Here is a 17,355-nt window from a genome sequence, read left to right as displayed (position 1 = left end):
ATTAATTAAAATTAATTACAATTAATCGAAATTAATATAAGAAAACCTCCTTTTTTTTTATTTAGACGGATTTACGGGATTAGACCGAAGAAGCACCCGAAAGGTAGAAGGTTACCTTCACTACCTGTGAGCTCCTGTGCTTGCGTCCGATCAAAATGTTAACTTCCGATCCTACAGGGAAGGGAAAGTCGTCTAAGGAGCGAAGTCGAACAGCCAAAAGGAGTCGGAGAAGCGATCGAACGGGAGAAAGTTATCTTCACAGCCGAGCGGGCTCCTGTTGCTTGCGTCTGATCAAAAATGTCGTAACTTCCGATTCAGGAGGAAGGGAAAGTCGGACTAGGAGCAAAGTCGGACAGCAACGAAGCTTCTTCGTAAGAAGCTCTTCCCTCTCTCTCTCTCTCTCGGGACTAGGAGGATCGGAAGGAGGAAGGGAAGCGGGAGTTCGGGATAGCGTGCAGAGGCCGAAGGCCTCGTTCTCGCCTCTTTTTAACGACGCCCAGTCGTGCGAGCTACCGCGTCGTGGGTTGAAACGACATCGGTCGTGGCTTCGACGTGCGACGAACGAGCTCCCGCCCGTTGCTTCCGATCGAAATGCAGTAACTTCCGATCCTTGAGGAAAGGGAAGTCGTCGAATGAACGAAGCCGCACAACAACGAAGGAGTCGGGGTAGGAAGGGAGCTTGTGCGTGTAAGAGATTCAGCAGAGGAGAGGCCGAAGGCCTCCTTCTCGTGGGTATTTAACGTCGCGAGGTGTATCGTGCGAGGTCGTGGGCGATGCGACATGAGTTCGGCGCCGCTTGCAGAGGTATGGGAGACGGGATTTGAGCAGGATTTGCGGCAGGATTTCGGGTAGTAGCGACGTGGGGCTGCTGGGAGTAGGTAGGGGATTTTGTCTCCTTTTTTTTTGTACAGCAGGTCAACAAAAAACCAATCAGATTCTCTAACAATCTAGAAAAAAAAATAGCACAAATTTCAAGACTACGGAGAAGTTAATTGGTACTTGAACTATAGATACCCATAAAGTACAAGACTTAAGGACAGATTCCATGTTAGCTTCTTCCATATAGTAAACAATATAATGCCCAGAAATACATTAAAGCAAATGTTCAGAAAGATGTCAATTCTGCTTAAGGCTTCAGAACACATCCTTTTTGAATAAAGTTCCACTAAAATAGGTATAATAAAAAGTTTCCATAGGTTAATTACGTACCTTTTTGAGAAAGTGGAGAGGGGGCCGAAGTGCAAGAAATGCATGATTAGAGCTGGGCGTTGGAGCTAGCTGTGTTAGAGAAATAATTTGTCAGAAATTAGAGAACATCAAGGCCTCGTTTGGAAGCAGAATGATTTATCTGTGACTGTGTTTTGAAGCAGATTTTGAGTTTTGCATATAGCCAAAATAAGTGATGTTCAGTTGTACTCTATACATTATATCTATATTAATAAAGGGAAACCAGAGTTGCAATCTATAGCTATAAGATATGAAGGCCAGTATATGATAAAGAGAGTCTTCCCATAGGGTCTATGATAGGAGTTTTTTTTTTTTTTTCCTATGGCTATTTATTTTGGAACATTTTCAGGTTTGTGATTAAATTTCATGGGTTATTGACAAGCTTGCATCCCAACTTGCAGGTTAGTTTCAACTGATTTGTAATGTATTTTTGTTATGATATAAAAATCCTATGTTGAGAGTGTGCAACTTCCATGCTAATGAAATACTTTAGCTTAATTCTTTTCACCTCAAAATCTTGGATTAGCAACTTCTTTAAATTCTCCCTACCTTCCAAATCACTACTTGCTATGATGATGTTGTTGATATAAACTAGTAGAGTGAAGACTACCACTAAAGTTTTTTGTTTCATGAATAACGTGTGATCACCTTGACTTTGCTTGTATCAAATGTCGAGCATTATCTTAGTGAAACTTCCGAGCCAAGACCTTGGAGATTGCTTCAATTCATATGATTTTTTTTTTTTTTTTGTTTACACGCATTTTGTTCTATATTTGAACCAAAACCAAGTGGAATATGCCTATATATCTCTAAATAATAACCATGTAAAAAAGCATTCTTCATCAAAATATATTAATTTGCTGCTACTATAGCACTTAGACGATATATTCAAATATGAAAAGAGAAATCATCCCCAGTGGAGTCGTTAGAAATATGTGAGCTCCGAAAATTTGCACCTCGGCCTGTTTGCGGTCCCTTTCTTTCATTTCATTTTGAGTCATCAAGGAGAGTTTTAACGAAAGTTCTGAGGCAAATTTTCAGAAGGCAGATCGAGTTTAGAATAAGACATTACCCAGATATTTCGCCCTCATTTTGCGAGGACTTTATGATATGAGTTTAGGTTTCCTATAGGCGCAAGCCCCTATATTTAATTACCCCTCTCAATAACGAGAGAAAACTTTTGATTAAGGCTAGTCATCAAACATATACATATTACCTAGAGTATAGTGGCAGCATGTTTAGGTATTCAAAAATTTAATATTTAAAATTAAAATTCACCACCTGCACTTAAAGCGGATGATGGGGGAATGACGATAGATCCGATCAAGATCTCATGATTTCGTCGTCCCGAGTCATCATGATTCATGGTCTACTTAGTCAGAAGTAGGCTGGCTTAAATATAAAAGATAGGTTGGCCGTAAGGGGTAGAAGAAAGAGGAGTTCAAAAGTGGTTTGTCTTACAGGCGTGAGGAAGAATCAAGAGCTTGCGGGAGGTTTGGTTCCGGCACAAAGTATGTATTCGAATCGTGCGAAGGAGATCAAGAGAAGGGTCCAATCGGGGTCTTCCAACGGGAGACGGGTGTGGTCAGGAGCTTACGATTATGAATGGAATTGCGAGTGCAAGAAGCAGAAAACAAAACAGCTCATTTCATTTCTTGCTTTAACGATGAGGCCTATCTTTGCGAAGATCATGGGTAGCACGACGTCAGTGTGGGGAAGTCGCGCAGGGTATATCACCGGATGACCGGAGATCGTGCAAGATCATGAGACAGGAGACCGAGTTACAGGTTTGATTTCATTTGATTTTTTTTTATTATATTAATTTTTATTATTATTATTAAATAGATATTTTTTATTGATTTGCGCATAATTTCCTAAAAATCCGTGAGTCGTCGCCTCGGAATCCACGTTGATCTTCCCTTGAGGATTTTGTTCAACGAAATTATAGTCGTTTTTAGGTAACTCAGACATTTCGGGCGCAACATCGAAGTCTGTTTTGCAATCAGACGTTATTTAAGCATCGTCGCGTGTCATTTTCGGGTATCAGTCGTCGATTTTGATCGTTCTTGTCTGATTCGATTGGGAGGAACTCCCTCTTAGGCGAATTTGATGCTCCGATCGCAACGACGCAATCTGTTCGACGATTGGACGTCGTTTAACTATTGAAGTGACACGTCGCGCCCACCGACCGTCATTTAAGTCGCATCTTTTCGCTCTTTTGCGTGTATTTCAGTGTAGGGGTCAACATCTAAATCAGTACACAGTATTTGAGTTGGAATATTGAATTAGGCTAAATAACAATGAGAATGAAATTCGATCATCATCTATGAATATTTTTGGGTACCACCAATGTTCAATTAGGAAGAATTCCAATGACCCCTTTTTTTAACCAAAGATATGACATGATTGGAAGTGATAGTAAACGCAGGAAAATAAATCTCCAGTCTAGAACAAAAATTGAACTGCCATATAGTTCTAATAAACATAAACAATAATGGAAATTAACTAAATTAGAGGGCATGAAACAATAGAAGTGTATGGAACGTACCAAATTACTGAAGCTTCTTAATCCCAGGAAAGGAAGGGAGAATCGCAATAAGAGCATCACCATATCCTACAGGCTCTGCAGAGCAACCAACAAACATAATAAGCTTGCAAAGAAGCGTGCCTATGATTAAAAAACTGAAGTGTATTTTAGTTTAACATCCTTGCCTCCATCTTTTCTCAAGATCTTTATCACCTCACCGGAAACATCAGACTAAAATGGGTGCAATCACATAAAAGGAGTGAGAATGTCAGCTTCTCACGACGAACAATATAAGTCCCACCAAAAAAATATATAAAAAAATCACAAATCCAGAAAGATGCTGATTACACGCACTTCTATAGGGATCTCCCCACCAAGCTGTTCAACATAGCAAAGAACTTGCCCTTCCTTCACCTCTTGTTTCTGTCAAAAGTATGGCTTGTTTAGTGAAGAGAAAAAGTCAAAATGGCCTTCGGACTATTTATAAGAGGTCATTTTAGTCCTAAACTATTTAAAATGTCCAATTTAATCCCTAGACTCTTCAAACATGATCCAATTATTATTTAAATTGACGAAAGTTTCACATAAAGTTCATGAATGAGGTGGGGAATGAGGTTATGTCGCACATATCAAGATATATAAAAACTCATTCCAAAAATACCCTCATACCCCATCTTATTTGTGAACTTTGTGTGAAATTTCTATCAAATTATCAAATTAAACAATAATTTTAATTGTGGGACTGCTTTTAATCACATTTGTGGAGTCAAAGGACTAAGTCGGACACCTTTAATGGCCTTGGAATAAAATGGCACCCCACAAATAATTTGGAGATCATTTTGACTATTTTCTCTTTAATGTACAATACAACTGAAAAGGCATAAATTGTCAAGTCTGTGCTGAAATGAAAAAAATTTAGTGATAGGGAACAGAAAACAAAGGCATAGATGGTAATTTTGTAGCAACCAAACATTGTTTTGAGGTAAGTGCTTGCTTTGATGAGAGAGAAGAGTACTAATATTTCTAATGCAAAAAAAATAACTTAATTGTTCATGATAATAGATTAACAGAAGGTGATACAAAAAGAATACAAAGAGTTGAAAAAACAAGGATGCATACCAAGAGATAAGTTAAACAAAATGTAGATACAAGAGCTTTAAGTTATAGCATAATAAACCTTGAGAATGAAAAGGATGAGTATTAAGATATAAAGCAATAGATGGTGGCTTTAAATTTTGACGCAAAAGATAGTATCAATGATATAAATGATAGAATTCATAGTTATAAAAAGATTGTACATGCTACAAAAAGATGTGGGCTTAAAGTTGATTCTTGATGTAATCCAATTGAAATAGGGAAATACTTGGTCAAATCATCTTGTGTTTGAACACAAGTAGCAATTCCTGCATGCATATCCTTAATGGCTCAAATATAGGATTATTAACTCCTTTTTTTTCTAAAACTCTCCAGAGCACTTTGAACTTTATCATATGTTTTATCTAAATCAATAAATAAAATATGTAGATCATCCTTATACTCTCTATGCTTCTTCATCAAACCTCTCAATAAATGTATAGCTTCCATAATAGATCTACTCGGCATAAATTCAAATTGATTTTGAGAAATATTAGTATCACATTGTAACCTATGCTCGGTTACTCTCTCCTATAGTTAATTTAATTAATCTATAATTCACACACTCTCATGTATCACCTTTATTCTTAAAAATAAAAATCAAGACAAATTTCATTTTGATCACTATCATGTGTCACCTTTATACAAATAAAGAACATTCAAATTCATTAAGGGAGCAACAACGACACACTTGGAAAATGTCATTTTGATCTTGCATTTATCAAATTAGAATTACTTAAAAGTCAGTCAATATTAATAACATCCATTCCAAGTGACCTAAATCACTAAGCATTTCCAGTTAGATACTATTTTTTAGGATAAAAAATCATTCACATCATTCTAACATAAATTTATCATTTAATGGTATACATTATTATAAATAATTAGCTCAATAATAATATTTTTATCCCTTGGGATAATATGTTATTTTGTATGTCGTACTCGATCACAAAATATTTCAATACATTGGGAATAGCAAAAATTCCGCCAACAAGCTTATACTTTTATTTCAACATTCTAAGTGGTTTAATTACTATGATGCACCGACATGGACACGGCGACACGGACACGACACGGACACAGGACACGGCAATTTTTAAAAATATAGGACACGGGTGCGGCGTGGACACGGCATAATAATTTTTTAATATAATATATAAAAATTAAGGTGACATTATAGTAAAAATGTCAAGCAATAATAAATCAATTCATGATAACTTGTTTAGCTTATAACATAAAGATGTTTAGTACAAAATGTCTAGTACAAAGTACAAACACAAAAATATAAGCAAAAAATCATTTAATACAACATGAAGGTCTAACTACTCAATAGAGGGAATGATAAAATTAGATTCAGATGTTGGTCTTTGGCCTTCAATATCATCATCATTGAATATCATTGCTTCCAACTCTGGTTCATCTAGAGAAAGATTTGCATCCTCCAATAATCCCATATCATCAAGGCACTCGAACCCATCTCCAGCAACATCCCATATCTTGTTATCAACTGTCATATAAAGTGGGGTTTTCCTTGATAGAAGACGAAGATTTGTATGTACATAAACTAAATCTTCAGCACGTTGTGGAGTTATTTTATTCCTCTTCATTAATTGGATAAATGAGTATGTGCTCCAATTTCTCTCACAACAGGAAGAGGATGATACTTGACCAAGATGTTTTATTGCTATTGTTTGAAGAAGCGGTGTTGAAGCTCCATGAATCAACCACCACATTTTTGAATCCATCCTCCATCTATCAACCAAAGGTTACTTCCCACTATAGAACCTCTTATTTGCAAAGCCATCAGATCTTTTTTTGAGAAGGGGTACATTCCTTGTGGTGTTAAGGCTACGGCTCTTGCTCTAATTCCCAAAAATAATCATGCTTCTTCTATTTCCGATTTTAGACCCATTGCTCTCTGCAATGTTACTTACAAAATTATTACTAAGGTCATTACTAATAGGCTTGTGCCGCTTATGCCTTACATTGTCAAGCATAACCAAGCTGGTTTTGTCAAATCCAGAGTTTCCACGGACAATTTCTTCTTGCTAAAGAAATTTTGCACTCCTCTTCTACCAGGGGTAATAACAACTTCTTTTGCGCTAAGCTTGATATTCGCAAAGCTTTTAATACTGTCTCTAGAGGTTTTTTTCTTAATAGGCTTGACACTAAAGGTTTTCCTAGTTGTGTTTCCAATTGGATCAGAGCCTGCATTACTGATGTCAACTTCTCTATTATTGTGAATGGCTCCCTTGAAGGTTACTTCCCCTCTTCTGCAGGGCTAAGGCAAGGTTGCCCCCTTAGCCCTTATCTTTTCTGCATTGTGATGGACGCCTTCTCTTCTCTTTTGGATGAGAGTGGTTTCAAAGGTATTTGTCGTGATGGTTTCAATCTTTCACACCTGCTTTACGCAGATGACGTCTTAGTTTTTGGGGAAGCTAGTATTGAAAATTGTATTATCCTCTCTAATGTTCTGAATTCTTTTGGGAATGCCTCTGGTTTGCATTATCCTCTCTAATCCAGGGGTCCAAGGGGGCGCTGCCCCCTGGCGAGGTTCAACCTGCCCGGTCAGGTCGCGGGGTCAAGGGGCAGCGCCCCTGCGGGGGTTTTTAAAGTTCGTAAGTTATTTGTATGTGAAAATATCGAGTGGTATCGAGCATGTACCTAGCAGTACCGAGCATATACCTACCAGTATCGAGCATATACCTACCAATACCGAGCATGTACCTAGTAATACCGAGCAGTACCGAGCATGTACCTACCAGTACCGAGCATGTACCTACCAGTACCGAGCATGTACCTACCAATACCGAGCATGTACCTACCAGTACCCCGCCCTAGAAGATTTCTTTCGTGGATCGGAAAAATAGGGCTTCTCGTTCGCGAAAAGGCTAAATAGAACTGACGATTTTATCATTTAATAACCGGACACGCGTGTCGGACACGTGTGTCCGATTTAAATTTTAATGTTTTAAATTCCGACACTCCAATGCCGTGTCGGACACGTGTCCATGCCGTGTCCGACGCGTGTCCGTGTCCGACACTGCATACCCTCTTTAAGAGGCGTGTCGGTGCATCATAGTTTAATTAAAATATGACAAGTTGAAACATTCAACAAGACAAAATTATAAGACATATACTGATAAGAAAGAAATTAAAATACTACTAAATGAAGTAGTGGACATTGATACGATGAGTACACGTCAAAAGGAAAAAAAAAAATTTAAACAAAACTGACAGCTATGTCATCTTCAAAATATTTGAATAATTTAATCTTCTCCTAAAGAACTATGGCAATGTTAGAATGGTTCTCGCCCCTCCTGAGAATTTAGCTGTCCATTTTAACTCAAAGAACCATAGCTATTGCCTCTTGTGAGAAAAATGTATCTCATTCTTAAACTTCTTAAGCATCATATCATTAACTTATCCCAAGATTGTACGAATCCAGTCTTCATTTATTCAAATTGCGTGTTGCATGAGGTTTTAACTTTTCCATCTATAAATCTTTTTGCACTATTTCTATCAAAATCATCTTAGTAAATTAATAATGCTATATTAAAAAGAATGCAGTCTTTGAGAACATTTTAAGACAAAAAGCTTATTATCCAGCAACTATTATCCAAGATATTAAAAAAAAATGCGAGATCCAATTTATTGTTCAAATATTTATTGGTGTGCAAACATCCTACTATCTGGTCTTCAGGAGAACAAAATATTAAAAGACATCGGATGAAATTAACTCGATAAAATCAAAGGAAAAAAGAACCAATAGTCGAATAAGCATCTTGGCAAGCTTCTTGATTACAATAAAAAAAAGTTAAAAGAAATTTACAGGTCAAACGAGTCGCTATTACGCAAGCTTCAGTAATTAAATCAACCGCATGCACAAAATAACAGTACCTCCTTACAAGATGGTGGTGCTCGCTTTCCTTTTATTGTACGGGCTCTCCTAAAATATCCAACCTGCAGTGCACATTCTGTTAGCAGAGAAATCATAACGTGCTGAACAGAGAAGGAGAACTGGTCCTACCATTGGTGATTGAAGAATCACCAATCCTTCATCTGTAGCTGTATCAAGAATTCCCTGAATTCCATCTGAAGAAGGTTTAGATTTAGAGATGGTCAATGAGGTACTGGAAGCAGAACCATTTGACACTGGAACCGGAGCTGAGATACTTAATGGAGGATTTGGAGCAAGCTTGAGAACATTTTCCGTAACCAAGTTTCTTTTGATGTAGAGATTGAAGCCAGCAAGCTAAGCAAAACACCAACGAAACATGAAAATGGCCGCTTGAAATAGATGCTGGTAGGGAGGGTATCCCTTCCCTACAACAGCTTTAACAAGTTAAAAGCTTGGTATTTTCAAAAGGGTGCTCATTGAGCTTGGTTTTTCTTCGAAGAAAATGAAAATAAACAGCAATGTTTAAAAATAGTAAAATATGGAAGAGTAAAGTGAATTTGCATGGTATCTAGCATGCCTTACATTCAATTTAAACTCTGCAATAGAGGTTGTATCACAAATAGTTGTAATCAAGGATTCCACCTGAAATAACCAAAATCAGATAGCAGATCATTTCATCAGGTAACATTGTTAAGCATTAGCCCAAGAAATTTACTAATTACAAATTAGAATTACTAGTACACTTGATAACAAAAAATCAGAATTTAACATTCACTAAAACCTCCTATATTAATGCTACATTTCATGCAAATACAATGCTTCAGCCTGAGAGCCTGCCCACCTCTGAAATAGAATTCATTCCTTTCCATGAATGAAATCTGCTAATGATCATAATGAAGATCAACCAGTAGATGCACAAGGAAAAATATGCAACAAAGCAGAATGAGAACCCAACATTTTATGCTATTTCATAAGAAAGAAATCAAAGGTTGACTAACCTCAAATGAATCTGGAAGCTTGATATCCTTTTTCACTTTTTTTTCAACTGATTTAAAATCTTCAACATCATTCCCTGCTAAAAAGATTTGTAATTTTTTCAAGAATCAATGCAAAGATAAGCATCAAATTAGATTGAATCATTTAAACCAAACAAACCAACTGCACATTCAAAATAACGTTCTTTCATTCCAATACATACACAAGGTTAAAAGCTCAAAAATGATCAAACTTACTACTTAAACCAAGAGCTACAGTTAAGTTGTATTAGCAAATATAAACCATTCAAGTGGTGCATAACATCCTCTCTCACAATGAAAATGTTTAGTCCTAATCATGAAGTATATTCATCAATTTAATGCATGAAAAATACAGTATTTCGACCTGCATATATATATTTTCCTTTGACTTTCCAAATACTCGGCAGCTTAATTATTGTTAAAATATCTTAAAGATTTCATGTAGGGCAGTCCATACCTAATCCCTTCTGCTACAACATGATCATTTCTAATCAATCTATAATAATTTAATTTCATTAAACAACTTTTATTTGAAGGCAAGGAACTACATCATAAATCATTCACTAAGTGATGCAGACACAACATCTTTATATTTTGATCCATAGATACGATGACCTAACGTAATTAGATATCATTATGACGATTATATTATATTTCTCAATATTCATTTACAACTTCAATTTTTACATAGAAATAATAAAAATAAATAAGTTCAATTAAAGACTCAAAATTAGTCCAAGACTACAACTAAATATAACTATATAAGCAATATTTTAAAAAAAATCTTTACTTTTTGGTTGAATTTAACAAGCATAATAAGACTCAAAAAAGTAAATAACAGGTAGGTCCAACCATTCTGCTTAATGATGTTGATTGATTACCCTTTTCTAAAAGCTAGTATATTTCTTCCCTTTCTTTTTAATTTGCCACTATTTGGGTTCATGTTTCTACAGCAACCTTCATAATGTTATGTGATTTTCTCGCACAAAATACAAAGAGTTCTCCGTAAAATCATGCTAATAGAAATGCCCAAATGTGTATGAAGGGTGGCATTATTGCAGGCGGAGAGAAATGAAAGTAAAAGCCAATGTGAGGAAGTTGATTCTATTAGAGTAGAGGAGCATGAAAGAGATGGAATGATTGATAGTTCAATTAGAAAACAGACAAATGGATAGATGGATATAGATAGACAGATGAATAGATCAATAGATTATATATATATATGATGAGGACATCGACAGACGCTACCGACATGTTTATCGCCGGCGAAACCGCAGATCGACGGCCACGATTCAGCGCCTCTACTTTTGATTGAGATGATATGATGTACTTTATTATTGTCTTATTTGATTTACTGTTTTCCCATTTTACCCCTGTGGGGAGTTATGTTTCTTTGTAGCCCAGAGGGCAATTTAGTCTTTTTTCACTTTTATGAGTCAAGACCTATATATAGTGGTCTCTTGTATCATTTTGAGTTTAATGAATATTTGAATGAAATTGTGTTTTATCTTCTTCTTCTTCTTGCATGAAAGCTAGAGAAGGGTGAGAGCTCAAGGGGAGCAAATCGCAAGGCCCACCAGTCATTGGAAGAGTCCTCGACTCGTGGTTTTCTTCTTTTATTTTATTTGTTTCCTCATCTCCACATCCTCCCTCACCCTACCCGACGGCATCCATAGCATCACCTCGATCCAAATTCAACATCCTATTTGGATCAAAAGCCTTCCTCCCAAATCATCAAAACCAGCCCCTACTTCCCCTCAAGAGAAGACGACGATCCTCTTCAACATCCACTTCAATGTTGAATGGAGGATCCGGAGCTTGAGTGGGGTCTTGTGTTCAACGCCGACGGGAGCATCAACATTCTACGTTCACCTTGTTTCGACGTAGGATTTGAAGACGAGACAACCGTGGAAGAGTATTTGGAGAGAGTCGTTCCGATCCTTGCGAGCATCTACGACCGACAATTTTCAAAGCACACGTGGAGCCTTGACGGTCACCTACGTCTTCCATCCCCGCCGGCTACTTTTCCTCCGACGAGGTTCCTTGGCGCCCTTTCCCTAGTGGTAACTTCCGTCATCGCTTGGATCTTCTATCTCCGCCAAAAGTCCACCAATCTTTGAGTGACATGGCCCCAAGGTGAAATTCTTGTTGTTAAACGTTGGGTTTTGTTATTGTACTTTGCATATGAAATTCGCCTAGAACTTTGAAAGATTCGTTTTGGTTAATCTTGTTTGCAACTCTTTTTGCCTAAGCAAAGTAACGTTTCTAAATCTTAACTCTATCTTGCATGATCCCATAAAATTATAAAAGCAAACTTTACAACTCTCTTTTTAATTTTGAACGTAACTCCTAGTAGTTTCACATCAATATATATATATTTATATATTTATATATGGAGAGAGAGAGAGAGAGAGAGAGAGGAATACCTACGAAGTTTCAAGTTTCGACCTTGAAGGAGAAGAAGCAAGGTTAATCTTTTCACAATTAATGGAAATCCTATTAACGAGACTGAAATGCTATCTAATTATAGAAAAAGATGTACAACATGAGCATCACTCAGAACTGCACAGAATATTGCTAGTTCTTCAGTGCAAATTGTGTATTTCAAAAACACCTTGAAATCTTGTGAATAGGCAAAAAATAACATACCTCCATAATTTGAGACAGAACAGACAAACAATGAACTTGTGTGTTTGCAAGGCCACTTGTAAGGAGCTACACCATTCAAATGCTTATGCCTTGATTGAAATTCTCTACCCCAAAACATAGGATTTGCCTCGTAACAGTTGACTTTATGTGACATCACTAGCCTCATATGTGGGACATTCTTAAAACTCGAATGAAACTTAAAAGACTTGATTTTGGAGGCCCTTGTTGTACTACCTGGAAACAAGAGAATGCAGTCACAATACAGATAGGAGTTGTCCAAATATATTTTTTCTAACAAAATATGAAAATCTATCAAACAACACGGACGGCTATGTATGTGCCGACATAACTCTTATGTCTTGCATTAAAAAAGTTCCACATTCAATTGCATAGAGATAAATATAAATTATAAAACAAAATATTAAGCATAGCAACTCCAGTATGACGAACTTAAACTATTGAGGATGTAATATGTGGTAACACTGAAAAGGATAGATAATGGCTATGTCCTAATATTGTCCTAATTCCATTATATATACAATTCTTCAAGTTCTAACCACCACAGGAAAAATTGGTCTATAATTTGCATGAGATTCAAAGCAAAATGTAGCAATGTGGAAGATTCCATTTCAGCTTTTATCAATTTCCATGTGTGATTTCCCTTGAAGAATTTGAGAAGAAAAAGAGATTCTCAATCTAAAAGATTTAAAATAGCTGTTTCTGCGAATAAAACTACCTTGATTAAAAAAAAAAAGAGGAAATATTTCAAAGACATCTCAGCGAAACCAGGCATTAAACAATACAATTAAGCACAAGACAAAACAAATGTGCTAGGCCATAAAGGTCAAATGCTGCATATCCAGGCACAATGAAATAAATACAAAATGCAAACATGGAAAAAACTGAAAACAAATAAATGGGTATTTTTAAAATAAAGTATGAAACTAATTTAAACTTTCTGAAAGATACCTTCCAATTAAAATACATCAAAAAAAAGCGGGGGCTTTGATTAGTTGTTGATTTAGGTTTTGTTTGGGACAGCTTTCTTCCTGCTTCTTAAAGCGTCTTTCTAGTACAAAAAATAAAGGTGGGGGCTTTGATTAGTTGTTGATTTAGGTTCTGTTTGGGACAGCTTTCTTCCTGCTTCTTAAAGCGGCTTTCTAGTACAAAAAATTTATTTTTTGTACTAGAAAGCCGCTTTAAGAAGCAATAAGAAAGCCGTCCCAAACGAAGCCTTAGTTTAATAGCCAAACTAAAACTAATTACAGCAACTTCTCGTCCCCTGCTTCCTGTTCTTCTTCAACAGCCTCCAGCCCTATGGTTAGACCCACTCTCAACTCTGGAAGGAGCAACAATCGGACTGGGTCTTTTCTAACATACATCTTGTAAATCAAGCTATCCAACCATAAACTATCTTCATCCACTAAACTTTGTGATCATTAAATGATATGTCTAAATCCATGAAGAATCTCTAGGTTCAAAATGTGAGACCAGAAAAGCTTTAGCAGCAATGAGATTCCCTGAAACACCTAATTATTCCTTTGGCGCATTCTCTAGGAATAAGCCACACACTCATGAATTCCAATATAACGAGAAATGGTAAGTTTGTATAATTGCATAAGACTCATATTGGCACCCCAGGAAAACCTTGAAAGCCTTCCACTTGGTAAACAGGACTAATACAAGGTGTGAGTATCAAAGATCATCTAGCCTTAGATAAGAAGATCCAGTAAAATTGTTTTGCACCTTACCCCAGCTTTAGTCATCATCATCAGCAGTAGGTCCTCACAATAATCTCCTGTGTTCCCCATCCTGTCCATATTTCCACTATGACAATAATTAAAGCATTTAGGACAATACTTTAAAGCATTTTGGGTATCTGTTAACATAGGGTCATTTAAAGCTCATTTTCTATTTTAATTATAGTTTAATAACCATAGGATTTTTTTTTCTTGAGAAATTTCAGCTTCTCCAATGACATATCTGAAACTACTTCCGAACGAGATATGAAAACAAGTACAAAGTTTGCAATCAAACTAGAAGAAAATGCAAACAAAGAAAATGAGAGCTTATCTTGGGTTTGTGGGAAAATTGATTAATGCTTTCACTCCATGCTCAACCAAAAAATTATATCAACCTTGATTGCTAATTCATTATGGATTTGCAATATTGTTTCAGCGCTAAAAAAATAAAAAATAAAACTACATCCAATTATGATTTCGGTGTAGCCCTGACTTTCATGTAATCAGGAATGATAGTCCATGATCAAACAGCTCCAACACCAAGAATAGTCACAAAGGCCAGCTCCTCAAACCAAAGCCTGATATAACCTGAAGGAAATGAAATCACTATGCTTTGGCTACATCAACTGATCAAATCCCTCATTCATCCTCACTTAGCTCACTCTTTCACACTCCAACATCAGATGATTTATTTTCAACATCCCTTCATAGATAAAACAAGCATCATTGCATTTGTTCTATGTTTTAACCAAATAAGGTCATAATAATCACCTACCTTAACTCAGAAAGAAGGTAAAGGAATCATAACTTTACTGAATATCTACTCAGTAAAATTTAATCATAAGCCTATAACTCGTTTCTTTTCTTTGCATCATAATATAATATTATGGACAAAAAACTTATTCCCCCTATAGGTGAGAGTCCTTTCATTAGCTCCCACACTCCATATATGGCCCTGCAAGTTCACTGTTCCATCCATAGATGCTGTCTCCCACACAAATTTGAACACCCCAAGAGCTCTGTAAAGTTGCTTGACCCCATTTCTCACCATCTTCTCATCATCAGAAGTTAAGAACTTTCCGATTTGCAAATACAACTTTCCTCCACCACCACAAACCCCTCCACAAACTTCCACCTCTATATCTCTAACTGTCCCATACAAATAATAAAGCAATAATGTAAATAGACACTTAGAAGAATGGCCCAAACTCTTAGTAAGCTTCTTTTGAACAAGTGAATCCTGTCTTCTTGCCTCCTTGAAACTGATGTCTCTCTCAATCACTATATCCTTGATATGATACAGCCCTTCTTTCATCACATCAATCTTTGCAATGCTACACAGCAATCTCTCCTCCTGGCTCATACATTGAGATAGGTGCACAAACATTTCAAGAACTTCTTCCCATTTAAGTAAAGTTTCTAACTTCTCAACCTTTTTCAAAGGTGCCAATCGCATCCATGCCGGAGCCTCAGATTCATGAAGGCTGGCGGTGTCCTTCAAGAATTTTAAGCAGCTCATCATAACTTGTCTTGCCATCTGAAATGCTGGAGAATTGAAACCAATGTTGTCTAACTCGCGCTTCAAGTCGTTAAGGATCTCTTCTAGTGCTCCTCTCCAAATGTGATGTTGTGTGACCTGTGGGCAGACTGTTAGGCGAATGCTCTTCCTCTGCTGAGCTGAAATGCCGAGGAAATTGCAAATTTTAGTGAGAGAATCCAGTGTCATGGGTTGTCTTCCGTTCAGGCTGCTGAAGCAACTAAAAACTTGAGGCTGTGCACTTGTTAAAGATTTCTTCAGAGCACATTGCACAGAGGGCGCACTTATAAGTGTTCTTGCAAGTGAATTAAAACTTTTCATTTGGTTAATGATATAGACATCATTGATAATGGAGTTGTCATCAACACTGATTAGCTTTCCATCAATGTGCTCAACATTCTTCAGTAAGTAGCTTAGCTTGACAAGTTTTGCATAGGCAAGTCTATACCATTCCTGCGGTGCCAGTTCTTCATCAATCTCTGTGTCATGGAAATGGTAGGCTAGTTTCCATTGTCCATGACACATAACATTAGTTCTTAGAAATTTAAGTCGATTCCACCCAGAATTTGACAACATGCTGCTCCTGCCTATTTCTCCATAATCTCATCTTTAATGCCTAAGACCATACCAAAAAAAAAAAAAAAACAAAAAAAAAAAAAAAAAAAAAAAAAAAAAAAAGCATGAAATAAAGTAGAGACAGAACCTACAGAGCATTGAACCTGTAGAAACGTTACAAAAACCAAAATAAGAAGTCCAAATATTATAATCATAAACCTGGAGAAAATATCAACGGTAAAAAAAAAAAAAATTACCAGCATCAGTCTTTCTAATTGAATCTAGGACTGAAACAAAATCAAGGTTTTAAGAGCCTACAGCTTGCATTTCAAATAAAGAAAAATAGAATCGAGAATGAAGAGCAGATATCTAAATTTCAAAACATATTACCAAGGTTCAATGCAATCAGTGGAAGAAAAAAACTAAATTGGACTTACTGCATGGCGGAACTCCAAATCCATGGGAAGCAACACCTGAGACCCCTCTCACTTCCATCGTCCTCAAATAAAGAATCTGAAAAACCTAACAATCCAAAAGTTCATTTTTAACCAAAAAAGGCACATGGAGCTTCATCTTGAAATGAAAAGGAATTCATAAAAAGAAAAAGAGAGAGCAGATAGGTAAATACCCCCTTGGCTCCTGATTATACCTTCAAGCTTGCTGCAACCTTCCTAGACCCACCAGCGCGGCGTTGCTTGGCGCCCTCGGCGTGAACAAATCGGCCGCTTTTAAGGAGAAATTATTCTGACCGGAGTCCGGAGAAATGTCCCGACGTGTTTGGTATTACAGATTTAAGGTTCTAAAAATAGGACCCGACAACGAACAAGTAGAGGTTCAAGGTTGGAGCTTGAACGGGGATGAAGTAATAAATAATAAGTATTATTTAAATTTAATAAAATTAATATAATAATAATATTATCATTTAAAGTATTAGACAAAAAATTAAACTAAAAAAATTATAAAACATAAAATTTATATAATTAAGTAAAATAATTATTTTAAAATCTCATATAAAAGCAAAAAAAAATTAAATCTCATAATTATAATATGATGCGTGCGTTTGTGTT

The 17,355-nt window shown here is 36.4% G+C and overlaps 2 protein-coding genes across 9 annotated transcripts; both read right to left on the bottom strand.

Moving 5' to 3' along the window:
• Positions 1-978: 978 nt before the first annotated feature.
• Positions 979-17,079, bottom strand: LOC110108178 (biotin carboxyl carrier protein of acetyl-CoA carboxylase). Of its 5 annotated transcripts, none has more exons than XM_020838700.2 (11): positions 16,938-17,079; positions 16,726-16,810; positions 12,455-12,688; positions 9,788-9,864; positions 9,372-9,431; positions 8,919-9,143; positions 8,789-8,851; positions 4,109-4,177; positions 3,940-3,985; positions 3,776-3,850; positions 979-1,278 (listed from the first exon to the last, which is right to left on the bottom strand). In XM_020838700.2, the coding sequence occupies exons 2-10, from the start codon at positions 16,781-16,783 to the stop codon at positions 3,780-3,782; spliced, it is 903 nt and encodes a 300-aa protein (XP_020694359.1). In that variant the 5' UTR covers positions 16,784-16,810; positions 16,938-17,079; the 3' UTR covers positions 979-1,278; positions 3,776-3,779. The 5 variants fall into 5 exon arrangements, with proteins under 5 accessions (XP_020694359.1, XP_020694362.1, XP_020694361.1 ...); XM_020838703.2 differs by having other exon boundaries at positions 16,726-16,801; positions 16,938-17,078; XM_020838702.2 differs by having other exon boundaries at positions 16,726-16,801; positions 16,917-17,058.
• On the bottom strand, positions 14,907-17,003 carry LOC110108177. 4 transcript variants are annotated; one of them, XM_028700702.1, is made up of 3 exons: positions 16,938-17,003; positions 16,726-16,801; positions 14,907-16,349 (listed from the first exon to the last, which is right to left on the bottom strand). In XM_028700702.1, the coding sequence occupies exon 3, from the start codon at positions 16,307-16,309 to the stop codon at positions 15,068-15,070; it is 1,242 nt and encodes a 413-aa protein (XP_028556535.1). In that variant the 5' UTR covers positions 16,310-16,349; positions 16,726-16,801; positions 16,938-17,003; the 3' UTR covers positions 14,907-15,067. The 4 variants fall into 4 exon arrangements, with proteins under 4 accessions (XP_028556535.1, XP_028556534.1, XP_028556533.1 ...); XM_028700701.1 differs by having other exon boundaries at positions 16,726-16,810; positions 16,938-16,993; XM_028700700.1 differs by having other exon boundaries at positions 16,917-16,979.
• Positions 17,080-17,355: the final 276 nt, after the last annotated feature.

The sequence above is a fragment of the Dendrobium catenatum genome, unplaced genomic scaffold (assembly GCF_001605985.2).
Source record: "Dendrobium catenatum unplaced genomic scaffold, ASM160598v2 fragScaff_scaffold_1574, whole genome shotgun sequence".
NCBI lineage: Eukaryota > Viridiplantae > Streptophyta > Magnoliopsida > Asparagales > Orchidaceae > Dendrobium > Dendrobium catenatum.
This window is presented reverse-complemented; position numbering and strand designations above follow the sequence as displayed.